This window comes from Monodon monoceros, unplaced genomic scaffold (assembly GCF_005190385.1).
Source record: "Monodon monoceros isolate NGI ecotype Baffin Bay Population unplaced genomic scaffold, NGI_Narwhal_1 Super_Scaffold_13, whole genome shotgun sequence".
Classification (NCBI taxonomy): domain Eukaryota; kingdom Metazoa; phylum Chordata; class Mammalia; order Artiodactyla; family Monodontidae; genus Monodon; species Monodon monoceros.
In genome coordinates this window covers 29,700,835-29,716,479 of record NW_021703769.1, presented here as the reverse complement: position 1 = coordinate 29,716,479, position 15,645 = coordinate 29,700,835, and the positions used below count along the sequence as shown (strand labels likewise).

The 15,645-nt window shown below is 40.9% G+C and overlaps 1 protein-coding gene across 3 annotated transcripts in view; it reads right to left on the bottom strand.

Moving 5' to 3' along the window:
* Nucleotides 1-15,645, bottom strand: part of ATRN (attractin) — a 174,862-nt gene that overhangs the window by 80,647 nt on the left and 78,570 nt on the right. For all 3 annotated transcript variants that reach the window (XM_029220622.1, XM_029220620.1, XM_029220621.1), the window contains exons 11-18: nt 13,671-13,755; nt 10,449-10,669; nt 8,023-8,144; nt 6,977-7,115; nt 4,981-5,171; nt 3,430-3,649; nt 2,045-2,230; nt 1,288-1,521 (exon numbers count right to left, since the gene is read on the bottom strand). In XM_029220622.1, coding sequence (XP_029076455.1) covers nt 1,288-1,521; nt 2,045-2,230; nt 3,430-3,649; nt 4,981-5,171; nt 6,977-7,115; nt 8,023-8,144; nt 10,449-10,669; nt 13,671-13,755 — 1,398 coding nt within the window. The remainder of the gene's footprint in view (nt 1-1,287; nt 1,522-2,044; nt 2,231-3,429; nt 3,650-4,980; nt 5,172-6,976; nt 7,116-8,022; nt 8,145-10,448; nt 10,670-13,670; nt 13,756-15,645) is intronic.

Here is a 15,645-nt window from a genome sequence, read left to right as displayed (position 1 = left end):
TTGGTTTCTCAGGACAGCTACCATAGCAGGTCTAGGATCAAGGTTTAGGTCAACTCAAGGTCTGTTCCTTCTGGCATCAACCATTGGAAAGGATAGGAAGGAAGGAGAAGGAGAAGGGAAAGGAGAGAGGGAAGGAGTGGGGAGGGGAGAAGAGGGCAAAGAGAGGGGAGGAGGGAGAGAGGGAGGCAGGCAGGCAGGCTGAGTTTTTCCTTTTTTCTTCATGTCAAAGGGAAAGAGATGGTTTTCCTTCTCCCTTTTCTTAGAGCATTTCAGTAAGAAAACCTGTATTAAAAAACCCTTCCTGTTCCTTTGATATGTATATGTATGTACATTTTTAAACCTAAATAAGCCTCTAGTCAGCACTACAAAGCAGAGATGTTTTTCTTAAGTGCTTAAGAGCCATCTCTTTGAAATGTACACATCAAGGGAGCCAGCCCCCCTCCCCTTGCTGTGGGAATGGGTCCAAACTGTAACCACCTGCTTGCCTTAAAGATACAAGTTTGTTTTCTCCTTTGGGTAAAGGCAATTAACTAACCTAGGTGGCCTCCCCAATTACCAGGTAAATTCAGAATGAACTGTGAAAGAATGTAGAGCAAATAGTGCTGTCAAATCCTCACATGAAGACAAGTTATCTTCATTTTGAGAACATGTATATAATGGATTATATACGCTGGGATATTTAAAAGGGTAGAATTTCCCTCTGTTTTTGCAATCTCATTAGTGGATTGCTGTGATGTGGGCCACAACCCGGTTTAATGCTTATTCAATAATAAAACTGTTTCTTTCTTTTCTACATCTGTGGAGAGGAATTTCTGGGTTGGCAGTAGATTTTATTTTTAATTTTTCCCCTAACAATTGCCACAATGTATTTTTAAGTAAAAAGGAAACTGTAGAACAACATACCATATGCATAGTGTACAGCATAGTATTTTTATTTTAAAAACTATACATCTAGAGGTATCTATATTATACTGTTAAAAGTTTTTCCTTCTAGAGACGAGAAGAGGAATTCTAGTTTTTATTTTACCTACATCTGTAATAGTTGATTTTTTACAATGAACTCATTTCAATACTTTTGTAATGAAAGTTAGCTAGACAACTCACTTAAAGTCCTTAGTATTTTCATTAACTGACATTAAAAATATTTTTCACATGAAACAAATAGTTTCCTAAACTATCTGTTATTTTTTTCTTAAAGAAATCCATATAAATAATGTAGCTTTCAAGGCTTTATTCTTTGTAAATAGGTAGTGAAACACTTGATTTTGGATACACAAGACCTCTTACCTGGACAATGAATGAAAGACCAGTTGTATCTGCTGTCCTCCAGACACATGCTGGAATTGAGAAGGGGCTGTGGATAGGAATTTCCTGTAGGGGCCTGAGAAGGCATTTTCACTGGTCCTTTATAGGAGCCCTCTGTGCATTTCCCTTTGCCAGTATTGCTGGGATCAGTACACCAGCCACAGCCTGGTTGCTCCAAGCAGTGACTACAGGTACAGTAGCCTGAACAATTTTCAGCTGTAAAAAAACATAAGTTACAATTCACTATCATATGTAGTCTTAAATTCATTGTATTCAAATTACCTTTTTCTTTAACAGACTATTCAACTTCTGTGAGTCAAAATTCCTATTCTATTGTGATTGTTTAAATGACATAATAAAACTTTAAAAAGCCCAATATCTTGTCCAACATATAACAGAGACTCCTCCCCTCCTCTCTCAATCTCAGGATGTTTAGAGATCATCTCCTGGAAATAACTTCTTTATGAATTAGGAGATTAAGATGTCGAGATATTACATGGATTGAGCAATATAATACTGAGGTTGGGCAAATTATTTCTGTACTCTGTGATCTATCCTACAGTTGTTTACTTGTGTCATTGTTCTTGATTCTGTATGCGGGTTCACATCAGGCAGTCTCTGGACAGTCCTGAGCAGGAGGTCAAGTCTGGTCTCATCCCTAGAATTTTCAGAGGCTGACAGCACTGCCCTACACACAGGAGTTGTCACCCATACTGCCTAGAGCTCACTTTTCACTCACGGGGGCAGCTGCTCATGGTATACCACTCCATACACTGGCCAAAAGGGAAGGAGGCCACATAGGCATTGGAGTCCACGCACTGCTTCATGTTGCTGCACCACATGCACTCGGAGCTGCCGCTGGTACACTCCCCACATGCCGTCCGCAAGGCACACGGTGTCCGGCACTGCTTGGCACTGTGGTTCGCTAGGAAGTAAACCGAAGAGAGACACTTAGAGCTCCCACTATGTCAGCTAAGGTCAAAGGCTTTTCAATGTGGGTTGTGACCCACTAGTGTGTCATGAAATCAATTCAGTGGGTTACAGTAAATGAAGAAGAAAATAGAAAGTCTTAGGTCATCAAGTACTATTTAGTCAAGTATATTTATATACTTGGGGGAAAAACAGTTTTTCTTTTCCAAGAGCATTAAGGACAGACACGAGGGAACAAGCTAATCTTTCCATATGAGTAGAGGTTCTAAAGCTCCTTATAATATAGGGGACCCAGGATGAACTTCAGGGGTTTTACAACCCACCTGAATATGCAAAATTGCATCTTTGTATATTCTGGGGGGAAAAGAACCACAGCATTCATTAAATTCACCAAAGCACTCAGGATCCAAAATGGCTGAAAAGTTTCCCTAGATATACTTTAAGGTGACCCCTACAGTGCTATGAATTCTCTTCCACACCTCTGTATTCCTCAGACAAATGACAGTACCTTCCTAAAATAAGACATGATGTCAATGGAGTCCAGCCTCCCAAAAGCAGCCACAGAATTCCAACTACTGCTTGTAAGTACCTCTGCAGCAGGAGGACACTGGTCTAGGGCTGCAAATGCCACCCCTGTGCCTGCCTTTAGGAAGCCTAAATGTGCCTAGAGAGCTTCAAGCCTGTGAAGCTACTCCAAGTGTCCGGTCCTTCAGCACCCTCCTGCAGCTTTATCATGCTGAAGGTTTGCTTCTGCTTCCTGACACAGAGCTACTCCCATCATTTTTCTCCCCACTGACACTATCTTTCTGCCCATTGTCCCTGCAGTGATGTGCTTGCTTTTCTGATCTTTTCTTTGGATTTTTTGTTCTTTCTTCCACAACATTTCCCTGCCAACACCAAGAAATTTGCCTTTCAGAGAAATTATCAATACTTTTTGTGGTCAACAAACCAATCAATCTCACAGTTAATCAGAATATTAGTGTTAGTTATTTTTGGTTTTGTTCACGGCTCACACTATTCAGAGTCAAACACTATTTCCTTCTGCTTTAAAAATTCTGTGTTACACTCTGCTTCATATGCTTGAAATCAATACTCCATCGGTTTTTCATGAAAATTTCATAATACTTAACTATGCCTTCTATAGTTTCTCTTTCAACGAACTTCCAGTAATGCATAATTCACCCATATACTTACCAGGTCTTTCACAGACACTACCATTGAGTGGGTTGATGCAGGTTGCAGCTTTTAAGCCCGAAGTACTGGGTTCGGACAAAATTCCACAGAATCCAGCATCACTGGGCTCAGATGGCATCCACTGTAGCAAACTATTTGTGAATGGGGACATATCTTCCCAGCACCAGTAGGACACATTGATCTTCCGAAGGCCAACCCACGGGGTTAAGGTGAGCTTGGACTGTAGGCAAAACAGGCACAGCTATGAATATAATCAATGTCTTGACCAAAACTGGATTCTAGACAAAAACCATTAAGTTACATACATCCAAAAGATAAAGGAAAACCTCCCTATCCCGATTCAGCCATGGTAGATTACTGCAGACCATCATTTTTCTGTTACATATCATGCCTGGCACTTTAATATGGCCATTTTACAAAGGACAGAAATATAGTTCGGAGAAGACATCAATATCAAAGTAATAATCAAGTTCCTAAATTTCTACATGCTATGACAAATGCTATGAAGGAATGACCAAACCCAACTTGATTTAAATGTCTATTTATACGTGAAATCATCGTATCGATATTTATGAAATACTGGTTATATGCCTATCATTATCTAAGCCTGTTTTGGAAGCTCTGGCTAGTTCAGGCTTAGATAAATGATGATTAAAGATTCCCACCTTCAGCTGGGGAGGTGGGGGGTATTGGCTGTCACCGAATTTATAGAGAAAATAGGACAATGAATTCCTGGGAAAGTCTGTCTCAGATGCCACATGTAGCCAAAACCCAGACCCCACTTCCTATGTCCTTCCCAAGGAAGTGCTTCCCATTCCTCCTACCTGCTTGACATTTCCCCCTAACTGCTCTATACCAAAGACAATGTTGTTGAAAGAGCCATTGTCTTGTATCTACTTGATTGAGGGTAGGACCACAGTTCTAGGACTCTGGACTAAAAAAGACAAAATGTGATTGTGGAATATCAACTACAAGCTGCCTGAGAGTACTGGGTGGACAGGAAGAGAACCTGGGGACTTTCTGTGCTCAGAAACTCCTGATAAGAAGATGCCCTCTCTTTTTGGGTTGGTCAGATCTAAGAAAGACCCAAATGGATGTCTATTTCTTAGGATGATTAGCATTAAATCATATTACACACTGTAATAATACCTGAAATCTGAGAGACTCAGGTGGCTTAATTCAGCTCAGCTAATTAGTAATGGCATTCCCCTCCCCCACCCCAACAGAACCTAGGGATAAAACAGATATGAAATCATCTACTGATGTCACAGGATATGTGCATATGTAAACATGTTACTGTTCAATACACATGTAATTATTGATATATCTTATAATTTAATGAAATATGACTAATAAAAATAAGGTGTTGGAAATTTAAAGATAAGAAAGACTTTATTAAGAGAAGAGAATTTGACAGTGCAGTTCCACAGTGTATTACACTGTACCTACTAGCATTCCTCCTACTGCCAAGCACATCACAGGTAAGCTGTAGTCATGCTGTCAGTAGAAGGATGGATACTAGAAACTTAAGTTCCAAAGATTTTAACTCACCGTGCTCTGTGATGACTGCATGATTCGCAGCTGCTTAAGGACAAATTCCACCTTCTTCTGGGTTGTAAGAGAAGCCAAAAAGGCATTGTGGTTCCTACAGGACAATTTTGCATTGTCATAATTCTCTTTGGCAGTAGTAATTTTCAGACATGAGTTTCCAACCAAATGCCAGCCAATGCCACAGATATTTTCTTTATTAAAGAGGGGAGAGAAAAACAAAGAGTTTTAGAAATCACACAAAACTACGTATATTAGCAGCTTGAACTGCTGAAAACCTAAATGGCTTTTGTGAGCTGAATTCTAGATACTTCACTCGGATGTGGTGAGTGCATCCGACACATTACTAAGGACCAAATACAGAATACACAGAAGAATTTTTTAAATGTTTATCAGTCATATTTCCTGGATCTCAAGATGTATATTCTGAGGTCAACCCTCCTATGTTCTAGAGGAAAACATTTGTTTGATGCCACTGTTAAACTTATAAACCTCCTTTTGAAGAAAAATCAGAAACAAGGCTAAAATCCTAAGAGCAGAAAAATGAATATGCATTATTGGAAAGATGGGGTGGAAAACTGCAAGAACAGAAATGAGTTGGTGAGTGAGCAAGCTGCACTGGTTTCACATCAAGTGAAACAAAACATCCAAAAAGTGAGGTGGAAAGAGGATTTTTGGGAAATAAACCGAAATGCTACAGTACACCAGCTAAGTTTGTAATCTGCTACTGTGACCTCCCTGTACCCACCCAAGGAACTGCACAGAAGCTATACATGCTTCCTGAAAGACAGTGCACAAGCAAAGCAACTTCACCGGAACCAAAGTACCCTGGAGATGCCCTCAACAATGTTCATCAACAGCCAGTGAGATAAACGGAAGGTGCCACGGGAAAGGGATCATTTCAGAGCAGATAAAGACTTGTTCCTCAAAGTGTGGCATCAGCGTCATTGCTCGCTGAAATGCAGATTCTAGGGCCCCACCACAAATTTGTGCCAGAATCTGGCTTCTAGCAAGACCCCCAGGTACTCTGCTATGCCCTAAAGTTTGAGATGCAATGAGGTAAAAGAACAAGAACCCCACTCCAGCAAGCTGAATCAAGTACTTCCGAAGGATTTCAGGAGGGGCCCAGTAGACTCCAGCTACCCTGTACTTGTGTTGCACAGAGCCAAAGAAGTCCCCCTTCCTGGGCTTCCTGGTTGAGCAAATATATCATACAGTTTCAGCCATGGCTGGCTGGCTTCAGGCCCCCAACTCGTCATTCTGAACCTCAGAAGTGCTATAAATTGAGGTATCTGGGGCTGGGGTCATCCCAGGAGGTGCTGCTGACAGAGACATCTCTCCTTTCCTTCTTATCAGAAGGTGCTGAAAACCTGATCCCAGTGGTAAGAAGTACTCTTCATAAAGTGTACAGCAGGGGCTTCCCTGGTGGCGCAGTGGTTGAGAGTCCGTCTGCCGATGCAGGGGACACGGGTTCGTGCCCCGGTCCGGGAAGATCCCACATGCTGCGGAGTGGCTAGGCCCATGAGCCATGGCCGCTGAGCCTGCACGTCCGGAGCCTGTGCTCTGCAACGGGAGAGGCCACGGCGGTGGGAGGCCCTCATACCGCAAAAAAAAATAAAAATAAAAAAATGAAGTGCCCAGCAGACTGGCTGCTGAGACTGCTGCTTTCTACTCCCAGGTTACCGTAGAGTGGGGTAGGGACAATGCAGAGTGGGGTAGGGACAACAGAGCAGGCTCAATGACACAGAGTCAAGCTGTCCTTGATTCTCCACAGCAGCAGATGACACTTCACTTTCTTTCAAAGGATGGTAGAAGTAAATACTTAAGAACTGTATTTCTGCTTTAAAATATAACAACCACAATAGTGGTGAGGGGGAATGAATGGATAAAATGAGTTCGCCCCTTTTGCAGGGTTCAATCTAGGCTGCACAGTATTGAGGGTGTGTGCGTGTGAAGTCTTTGGACCCACACACATCAAGATGCCCCTGGCAAGGCCTACCAGGCAGGGCAATGCACTCCTGATTCCGAGGCTCCCACTGGCAGTTCTGGTCCAGGGCACAGCTCCTGCAGCTGGTCTTCTTGTTACAGTAGTACATGGGGTTATCCTTGGGGCAATGATCATACCTGGAAATGGAGATCTAGAATACAATGCACAAAAGCTTTTCTCTTATATCCACAGAGAGAACTCATGGCAAGAACAAATAGGATACTAAAAACAACAGTCTAACTGAGGAAGCAAACTACAAATACATACATACATAAATAAATAAATAAGATGTAGATGAAGCAGCACTGCAGTGGAAACACTATAGTGAAATGTTCTGTTCAAGGACATGCCTTTACCTAGCAAGGAAGCAGTGCATTCTTTTAAGCACCATGCTTCAACTTGCTCATCTGTAGAATGGGAATGTTGAACTTGCTGCTTTTTAAATGTCTCCCAAACATTCTAAAAGTTTTTAATTTTATGAGCTGCTTTACAGACTGACAAATAATGTCTTATAAACAGTCAAAAATTATAAACGTTGAGTCATCATATCTTTTTTTTCCTTATAACCTAAATAAAAAGTCATAAATGGTAAGCATAAATTATGCTGAGCCAAGATATAACATAAGACAAGGAGATTTTGCAAAGTCTATTATTTCCACAATTCAGTTTGGCTGCTGCTACACACCTGACTCACTTTCACTCTCAAGTCCTAAATTGCTCCCCAAACCCTGCATATGTAGAGGGAGCACACCATTACAAACTTCACGCCAAGAATCTAGTACTTAGCCATAGCCATGCATAGGGACTGGGGTGTACTCAGAATAATAATCTTGCCTTCTTCTAAAACACCACACATCAATCCTCGTGGCTAACAGAACCTTTGGAATTAGGACATATAGAGCATCCCTTACTAAAAGAAACTTGAGCAATAATAAAATTCAAATCTACACTGAAGGTTTCAAAGATAACTCTGGGCTATACCATACGCTCTAAAATCTACATCTAATCCCACTCAGGATTTTTCTATCCTCTGAAATCCTTTAGAAACAGCCTCTGACCTGGCCTTCTGTGCAGCTTTGGTTCATAGGGACACAATGGTCATGGCACCAGTGGCAGTCATTTGTGTTGGCCGTGCAGCTGTAACAATCCGTGTGCTGGTCACATCTGTCATGGTCAAGAGCTGTGAAGAGAAGAAAAATTCATCAACTGTGACAGCTTCTCCTCAGAAATGTCACAGGCCATTACAACTGCTGTTGAGCAAGATATGACACTGAGGCAAAAAAAATAAAATAAAATAAAATAACAAGCCTTGGGAAGTAAAATGAGGAGTGAAACTGGCAGGAAAATGTATTGGTGTGTTCAGGTCAAAACAGTAAATAAGTAAACAATCTGAAGAAACGCCATTTTGTACTCCACCCTCCTAACAAAAGTACACAGAAAGTGAAAAACAAAGAATAATTCAACGATGTGATATAAAGGAAATAGGTCTGGTTCTTCGAATATTTTTCTTTTCAAGAAAGAAATCAACTAGCAGTTGAATGAACACCAAGAACAGCCCAGGGGCTAAACAAAGAAATGTAGGAGACCAAGCCATTCCTCCAGCTATAAATGCAAGGCTGCTCTGGGCACAGGAAGCAGGCAGCACCACAGAACCCCAAAGAAGGCAATACACATATATGTAAGTCCAAGAAATTCTGGGCTACTAGAGACCTGTTGATCTCCTACTGACCATAGACAGGTCAAGGTCAGCAATGAAAGAGAAGCCACACAACAGTGCTGCCTCATCTATTGAACCATTCATGGACATGGCACATGGTAGAATCCATGGACAAGAAAAGGCAGGGCCCACCCTCACGAAGACCCCAACAACCTGCTCCTTAGGCTGTTCTTCCTGCCTTGGTCATCACCCCATGGACTGGGCCCACAGAGAAAGCAGAGTGAACCAAGGAAGGTGACATCTGAGATGAGTTCATAGCAAATGGGTTCATAATGAACCACCTAAGGTAATTAAATATTATTTCCTATAAACTTGCACATTTAATTTGAACTTTTTAAATATGGTTAAAAAATAACTATTTCACTGATTGTATCCCTTTTAGGAGACAGTGACTAACCCTACCAAGTTCTGGTCATGTTAGTTCTCCAGCACTCACCAGCCCACCAATGAACCTGTAAGGCTGCCTGGGTGTTCTTACTGAGGATTTATGTTCAGCTTAATTTGGAGCATTCCAGGAGAGTGAAAGCTGCCTCTATCCATCATAACTCTCACGGTAACTGCTACACCAACCCTAATAGTTAAGAAATTCAGTCAACATAGTTTAAATTAATTGAAGTGAAATAATATTTTTCAGAGACATTTTTCTTACTTTTAAAGGACTTTCTCACATATGGCTTCATTGTATTGCACTGTGCTATTATGTCAGAGCAAAAGGGTAAAAGGAGCTGAGTAGGTAAGATGAAGAAAGCTTGGACAATATAAGGGGTGGTTCTAGAAGGAGGGATCACTGTTCATCCTCAGCAACTGTCTGCCTTGCTATCACTGCTGTGCCCAACTAGAGAAGCTAGAAAAGAATAATACCTCTATCCACTAGAACAATCTACTCCAACATAGCTTTTCTGGATTGGCCCTCTTAATCTTATCCTTAATGTTAGAACTGCATAATCCAATATGGTAGCCACTAACCACATGTAGTTTTTATTTATTTATTTTTTGGCCATGCTGCGTGACATGTGGGATCTTAGTTCCCCAACCGGGGTGGAACCCGTGCCCCCTGCAGTGGAAGCGTACAGTCTTAACCACGGGACCGCTGGGGAAGTCCCCACATGTAGTTTTTAATTTAAATTAATTAAAATTTTAAAATTCAGTTCTTCAGTCACACCAGTCTCATTCCAAGTGTTTGATAGCCACATATGGCTAGTAGCTAACATATTGGGACAGCGCAGATATAAAAAGTCCTACCGGATTGCAGTGCCTCAAAACAGCTGAAACTAGGTTCTGGAGTTGGTATACAAAGTCTATGCAATGCTAAAAGGTTTTGTCTTCATCATTAGCAAACAGCATACGTGGCACGTTCCTATCCATTATAAAGATGTTTACAATCCAATTTTCAAACACCCATAAAGCATTTGCCCAAGTTATTACTGAATAATTTTGGATAATAAAATGAACATTAAAAGTACACATTGGATGGGCTTCCCTGGTGGCGCAGTGGTTGAGAGTCTGCCTGCCGATGCAGGGGATACGGGTTCATGCCCCGGTCCGGGAAGATCCCACATGCCGTGGAGCGGCTGGGCCTGTGAGCCATGGCTGCTGGGGCTGCGCGTCCGGAGCCTGTGCTCCGCAACGGGAGAAGCCACAGCAGTGAGAGGCCCGCGTACCGCAAAAAAAAAAAAAAAAAAAAGCACACATTGGATAAGTGACTTCACAATTCAGATAAAATGAGATCTCAAAGTAATTAAATTTTAAGAAGAGATAAAAACATACTTCCTTTAGAAAAACACTCTGATTTTAACTTTTCTTCTTGTGCTTCAGTCGCCAACTCCCAGGAGACACACTGAGATGACCCTGTGTCCCACACACACCGGATGCCAGGTCCTGCTGCTAGACAAGCAGCTTCACTCTGGTGTGCTTCACACTGTTCTGAAGTAAATACCAGGATGTCACTGAGGAGGAGACTATTGAAACCACCAAATACATACATGGTGCTAAAAGAAAAAAAAGAGAGAGAAAGAGTTCACTGGAAACTTACATAAACAAATGCATGATATACTTCTTATAATCTTTAAACGAATCTCACATATCAAAAGTCCTGTAAAAAAGTTATTTTTCAAGACCTCAAAAAACATTCTTATACCTTTACCTCCCAAATTCCAACCTTTCACAATGGCCTGTGACTACCCAGAATAGTTCCAATAATCTACCTCCTCTTTACAGCTACTATATTAAAAAGTTCTCATGATAAGTGAGTGACTTTTAACCAGGATTCTTCAAAATATTTTAGTGACAGGGCAAGCTAGCATATTTTAAAATTATACACATAATCCTATATCTACATGTTTTTAAATACTAAAAATAAGTATGTACAATTTAAGAAGTATAGATAAAGGCTCTCTAATCAAAACTGTGTAATGAAAACACAGACCAATAAGAAAGAGATAAAAGTGCATATGAAAATTTAGTACACAGTACAAGTCACATTTTAATTAGTGGAACAGATGATTTCAAGGATTTCTTTCAACTCTGAGATCCTATAATCCACCAGGAAGTTTAGTACTAACCCACAATGAGGTATCAAATAATTCACTCTCACTGTGCCTCAATTTTCCTCAATCGACAGAGGATAACTAAAGCATGAAGATTCTGTGGTTGTATTTATACTATATCTGAAAACTGACATATTTCAGTAACCAAAAATGAACACCAGGTTTAATTTTTAACTTCATATTGGTTTACTTAGTATCACATTATATAGTCTGGTTTCAGCTAGTCAATTTATTGCTTAAACCAAATAAGCTCCATCGGCCTCTCAGTACAGCTGGTGTTCTTAGCAATTCTGAATTCATCCGGTCACATCGGCTATGTGAGGGTAGGCAAAGTCCTTCAAAGAGGCTTGGAGCAGGGAACTGAAAAGAACAGCTGCATCTGCAGCAGTCTCAATGCCTCACAGCCCACTCTTCTTCCTGCCTCCCTCAAAAACCACAAGGACAACGACGAAGTGAAGCACAGCTGGCCCAATGCAGATGCTCGATTAAGGGAACCATCATTCAAAATGTGGAAATCAGGTGAATCAAAGTTTCTCTTCAGGTAAGTTACTTCACAAAATTAAACTAACCATTACAGCAGAAATTAACACAACACTGTAAATCAACTATACTTCAACTTTAAAAAGTTGAAAAAAAAATTAAACTAACCATGGTTTTTTACTACATGACCTCCCTTGTCATGCCCTGCCCCCCTCCAACCCTGGCCCGTTCATACAGATACTCACATATAGGCTCAAATACTCCACTGGAATTATACAAAAAGCACATTATTATAACGCAGGCAAGCCATTCCCAATTTTGATTCATGGTTAAATTACATCTTACGGTAAACTGTCAACTTCTCTGAGTTTATATAAAACCTCCGAAATGTTTTGATAGAAAATCCATTTATTTGCTAATTATCATTATGGTACTAACAGCTGCCATTTAGCAAATGCCTATTATGTGCCAAATCTTATGCTAGGAGAACACCATGAATATAAAGATGAACACAGCTGAGGCCAGGCACTCACAGGCAAGATGATGACAAAATGGACCCACTGTTTTTCAGATGAAGAACATCAAGAGGCACTTACTAGAAAACTTTAAGCGTTTTCCTTACTGAGGAAATAGCAAATTACAATTTAAGATAAGACTTCAGGGATTTCTCTGGTGGTCCAGTGGTTAAGAATACGTCTTCCAATGCAGGGGACATGGGTTCGATCCCTGGTCTGGGAACTAATATCCCACATGCCATGGGGCAACTAAGCCCACGTGCTGCAACTACTGAGCACGTGAGCCACAACTAGAGAGCCCACGTGCCACAACAAAAAAAGATCCCGCACGCTGCAACGAAGATCCCACGTGCCACAACTAAGAACCAACGCAGGCAAATAAATAAATAAATAAATATTTTTTAAAAAGATAACACTTCAAATTAGTAGTCAAAAATTCTTCCATTTTAATCTATACCTATCAACTATTCCCACAGTAAAACCATATTTATTGCTAAATTTCAGCTGTTTACTTTGTGAAAGATGTTCCTTTTTCCAGTATCTAAGTGTTTGAATTCTGTCAATTCAATCTCCACGATAGGTTGCTTTCTTATCTTTCTTAATCCAAGGTGAATTACCTCATCTAACTTTCATTATCACAACAGAAATTTTGAAAATGAAGGGAATCCTAACATAATATACATAGGCATTATGGCATTTAAATAGTTTCAGGATTGATAAGGCCTAGAATTTTAAAAGGTGAAGTAAACAGTAATCAGAGAAGAAACAAAATGAGAAAAAATTAACAACATGATTAGACTATTTTAACAAATGAAAAAATCGGTAAAGCACACTATAAGGTACAGGTCACATGGCCACTCTGGAGCTCCCTTATATGAAAGATGCTTCTCCAGGGGCAGATTTGTGAAGAGCTCTATTAGTTTGGGCCAGGCACTTCTGAATGATGCAATGAAATGCAGTGCAGACTTCAGATTATCCAAAGACTTGATATATATGAAGCACCACAGACTTGACCTATATGAAGCATCAGAATCTCCCCACCTCTGTTCCCATATCTTATCCCTTATCTAAAGTGCCCTCTCTCCTTTTTTTCAAATCTTTCTTCACCACTCAGACAAAAGCACCACAAACAATAGCAAATAGCAGAGGGCCTAAGACAGTAACTGCATACAACTTTTGTTGTCCCATGCACTCAGACAACACCAAACATAGCTTACTCTGGCATGCTAACAAAACTACATCAACAAACATGGCATTAGAAGTAATTCAAATCCACATCAAATATTTTAAATATAGATCAGGAAATTCATACCTAACATAATTCTGTGAAAAAACAATGGGATAAGGTAATCCTATGAATAATATGTAAGTCCAATATCACTTCATATTTTACTTCATTTTCATTTTAAACACAAGAGAAAAGGAGCAAGCACTTCTTCTTCAATTACCTGTTGTATAAGACTGCTGAATGGCCAAATCTGTTGACATCATGGTGGAGATCAGGTCTGGGAAGCACTGACCATCGGTCACAAGCTAGGAGCAAGAAAAACACATTTCAGAAGGGACTGTCATTCATAATCAATAGGGACTGGCATTTTCTTTGGGAAAAAAGACTGTAATAAACACAAATATATCTCTCAGTTTTTCTTAGTCACACCATTATTTCTGAAGTAAAATGCAGCAGCAACAGAACAGAAGGGCAAGGAAGAACGGTAGGACTCTATAGCAATTCTAATTAGTGAATGCACATTCACGTCACTCACTCTGTTGCCTATCAATATTACCCACTAGAATGTTTTTTTTTTTTTTTTTGCCATACGTGGGCCTCTCACCACTGCGGCCTCTCCCGCTGCGGAGCACAGGCTCTGGACGCGCAGGCTCAACGGCCATGTCTCACGGGCCCAGCCGCTCCGCGGCATGTGGGATCTTCCTGGACTGGGGCACGAACCCGCATCCCCTGCATCGGCAGGCAGACTCTCAACCACTGCGCCACCAAGGAAGCCCTAGAATGTTTTTTAACTTAAGCAAATTTTACATTTTTCAAAGCTTACATAAGTAAAACATGTGAATTCCATAATTATTTTTCACTCTATATTGCTTTGCCCAAACTCAGTAACTAAAATAGAAATGTACAGGTGGTAAATTAAAACTAAAAAAAAAAAAAATCAAACTTTATCTAATTTTTAAAAGGTCCTTTCCTAGACCCCCTAGATCTACTAATTTTCCTTTGTTCTGATGCACGCTAGCAACTTCTCTTCTGGACCTCAATACCAACAGGTGCTGCTGAACCATACCAACCTCTGACTCACTGTCTTCTGTTCCCAGACACACAGACTTTCACACTCACTAAACAAAGGTTCTTCCACTCAATCTGGACATTTATTCAACCCTGACAACAAAAGCTTTCACTTTCTTCTCCTACCCAGCCTAAACTCTGTGGTCTTCCTCACATGCAGAACAGAGGCCATCAACTCCCACAGCTTCCTGACGACCCACCTTGCTTCCTTCCCTAAAACCAGTGTGGCAGGAGCCCTTCCTCTTATCCCACCTGACTTTTACCACAGTATTTAAATATGCCCAAGGAGGCACTCAACTTACCCCTTTTCTTCCCTTCACAGACAAGGGTTTTTTTTTTTTAATTAAAACGGTCAACATTCACTGTGTACATCTCACCATATATTACTTCTCAGCCTCCTGTAATCTGGATCATTCCTCCATGTCCAGAGGGTAATAACTGATCTCTTTGTTGCTAAATGTGAAAGACTCTCCAGTCCTTATTTTACTTAATCCCTCTGTAGCCACTGTTAACTGCTACCTCTCAGGTCCCCAGTTTTGCCTCACTTTCCTCCTATTCTCTGACATGCTTCTGCAATCTCCATTCTCTTTAAGACTTCTTTATGTATCTATTCCCTGGCTCTTTGCTTGTCCCTGACGACACATGCTCCCTACAGAAGTTCACCCCCTCCTACAGCTCCCCACTGATCTCTGTACTGCTCTGTCCCACAGTCATCTCCAGCTGAACATGCCCCCAAATTCAATTTACTCACTTCCTCCCAGACCCTGTCCCTCTACTTCTATTTCCAGCCTTGGTAAAAAACACCATCTACTGTGGCCCACACCAGATACCAGATAAGGATGCTGTCACAGCTCTCAAAACACACTCGGGACAATCCTCGGGTTCCCAGTAATTCTCAAACACATATGTCTCTTTATCCTCATTGCCACTTCCACAGTCTTGGCTCAAACCCTCCTCAGGACTTCATCAACAGCCTCCTAACTCCCATCTTGCCCCTTCCCAACTACTCATCACAATGCCACAAAAAGATCTTCCTAAGACACAAATACAATTCTATCACCTCTTCTGTAAGATTCTTCAAAAAGCCCAAACCCCTCAGCATGACATAACAGGTCCCTCAAGATCTG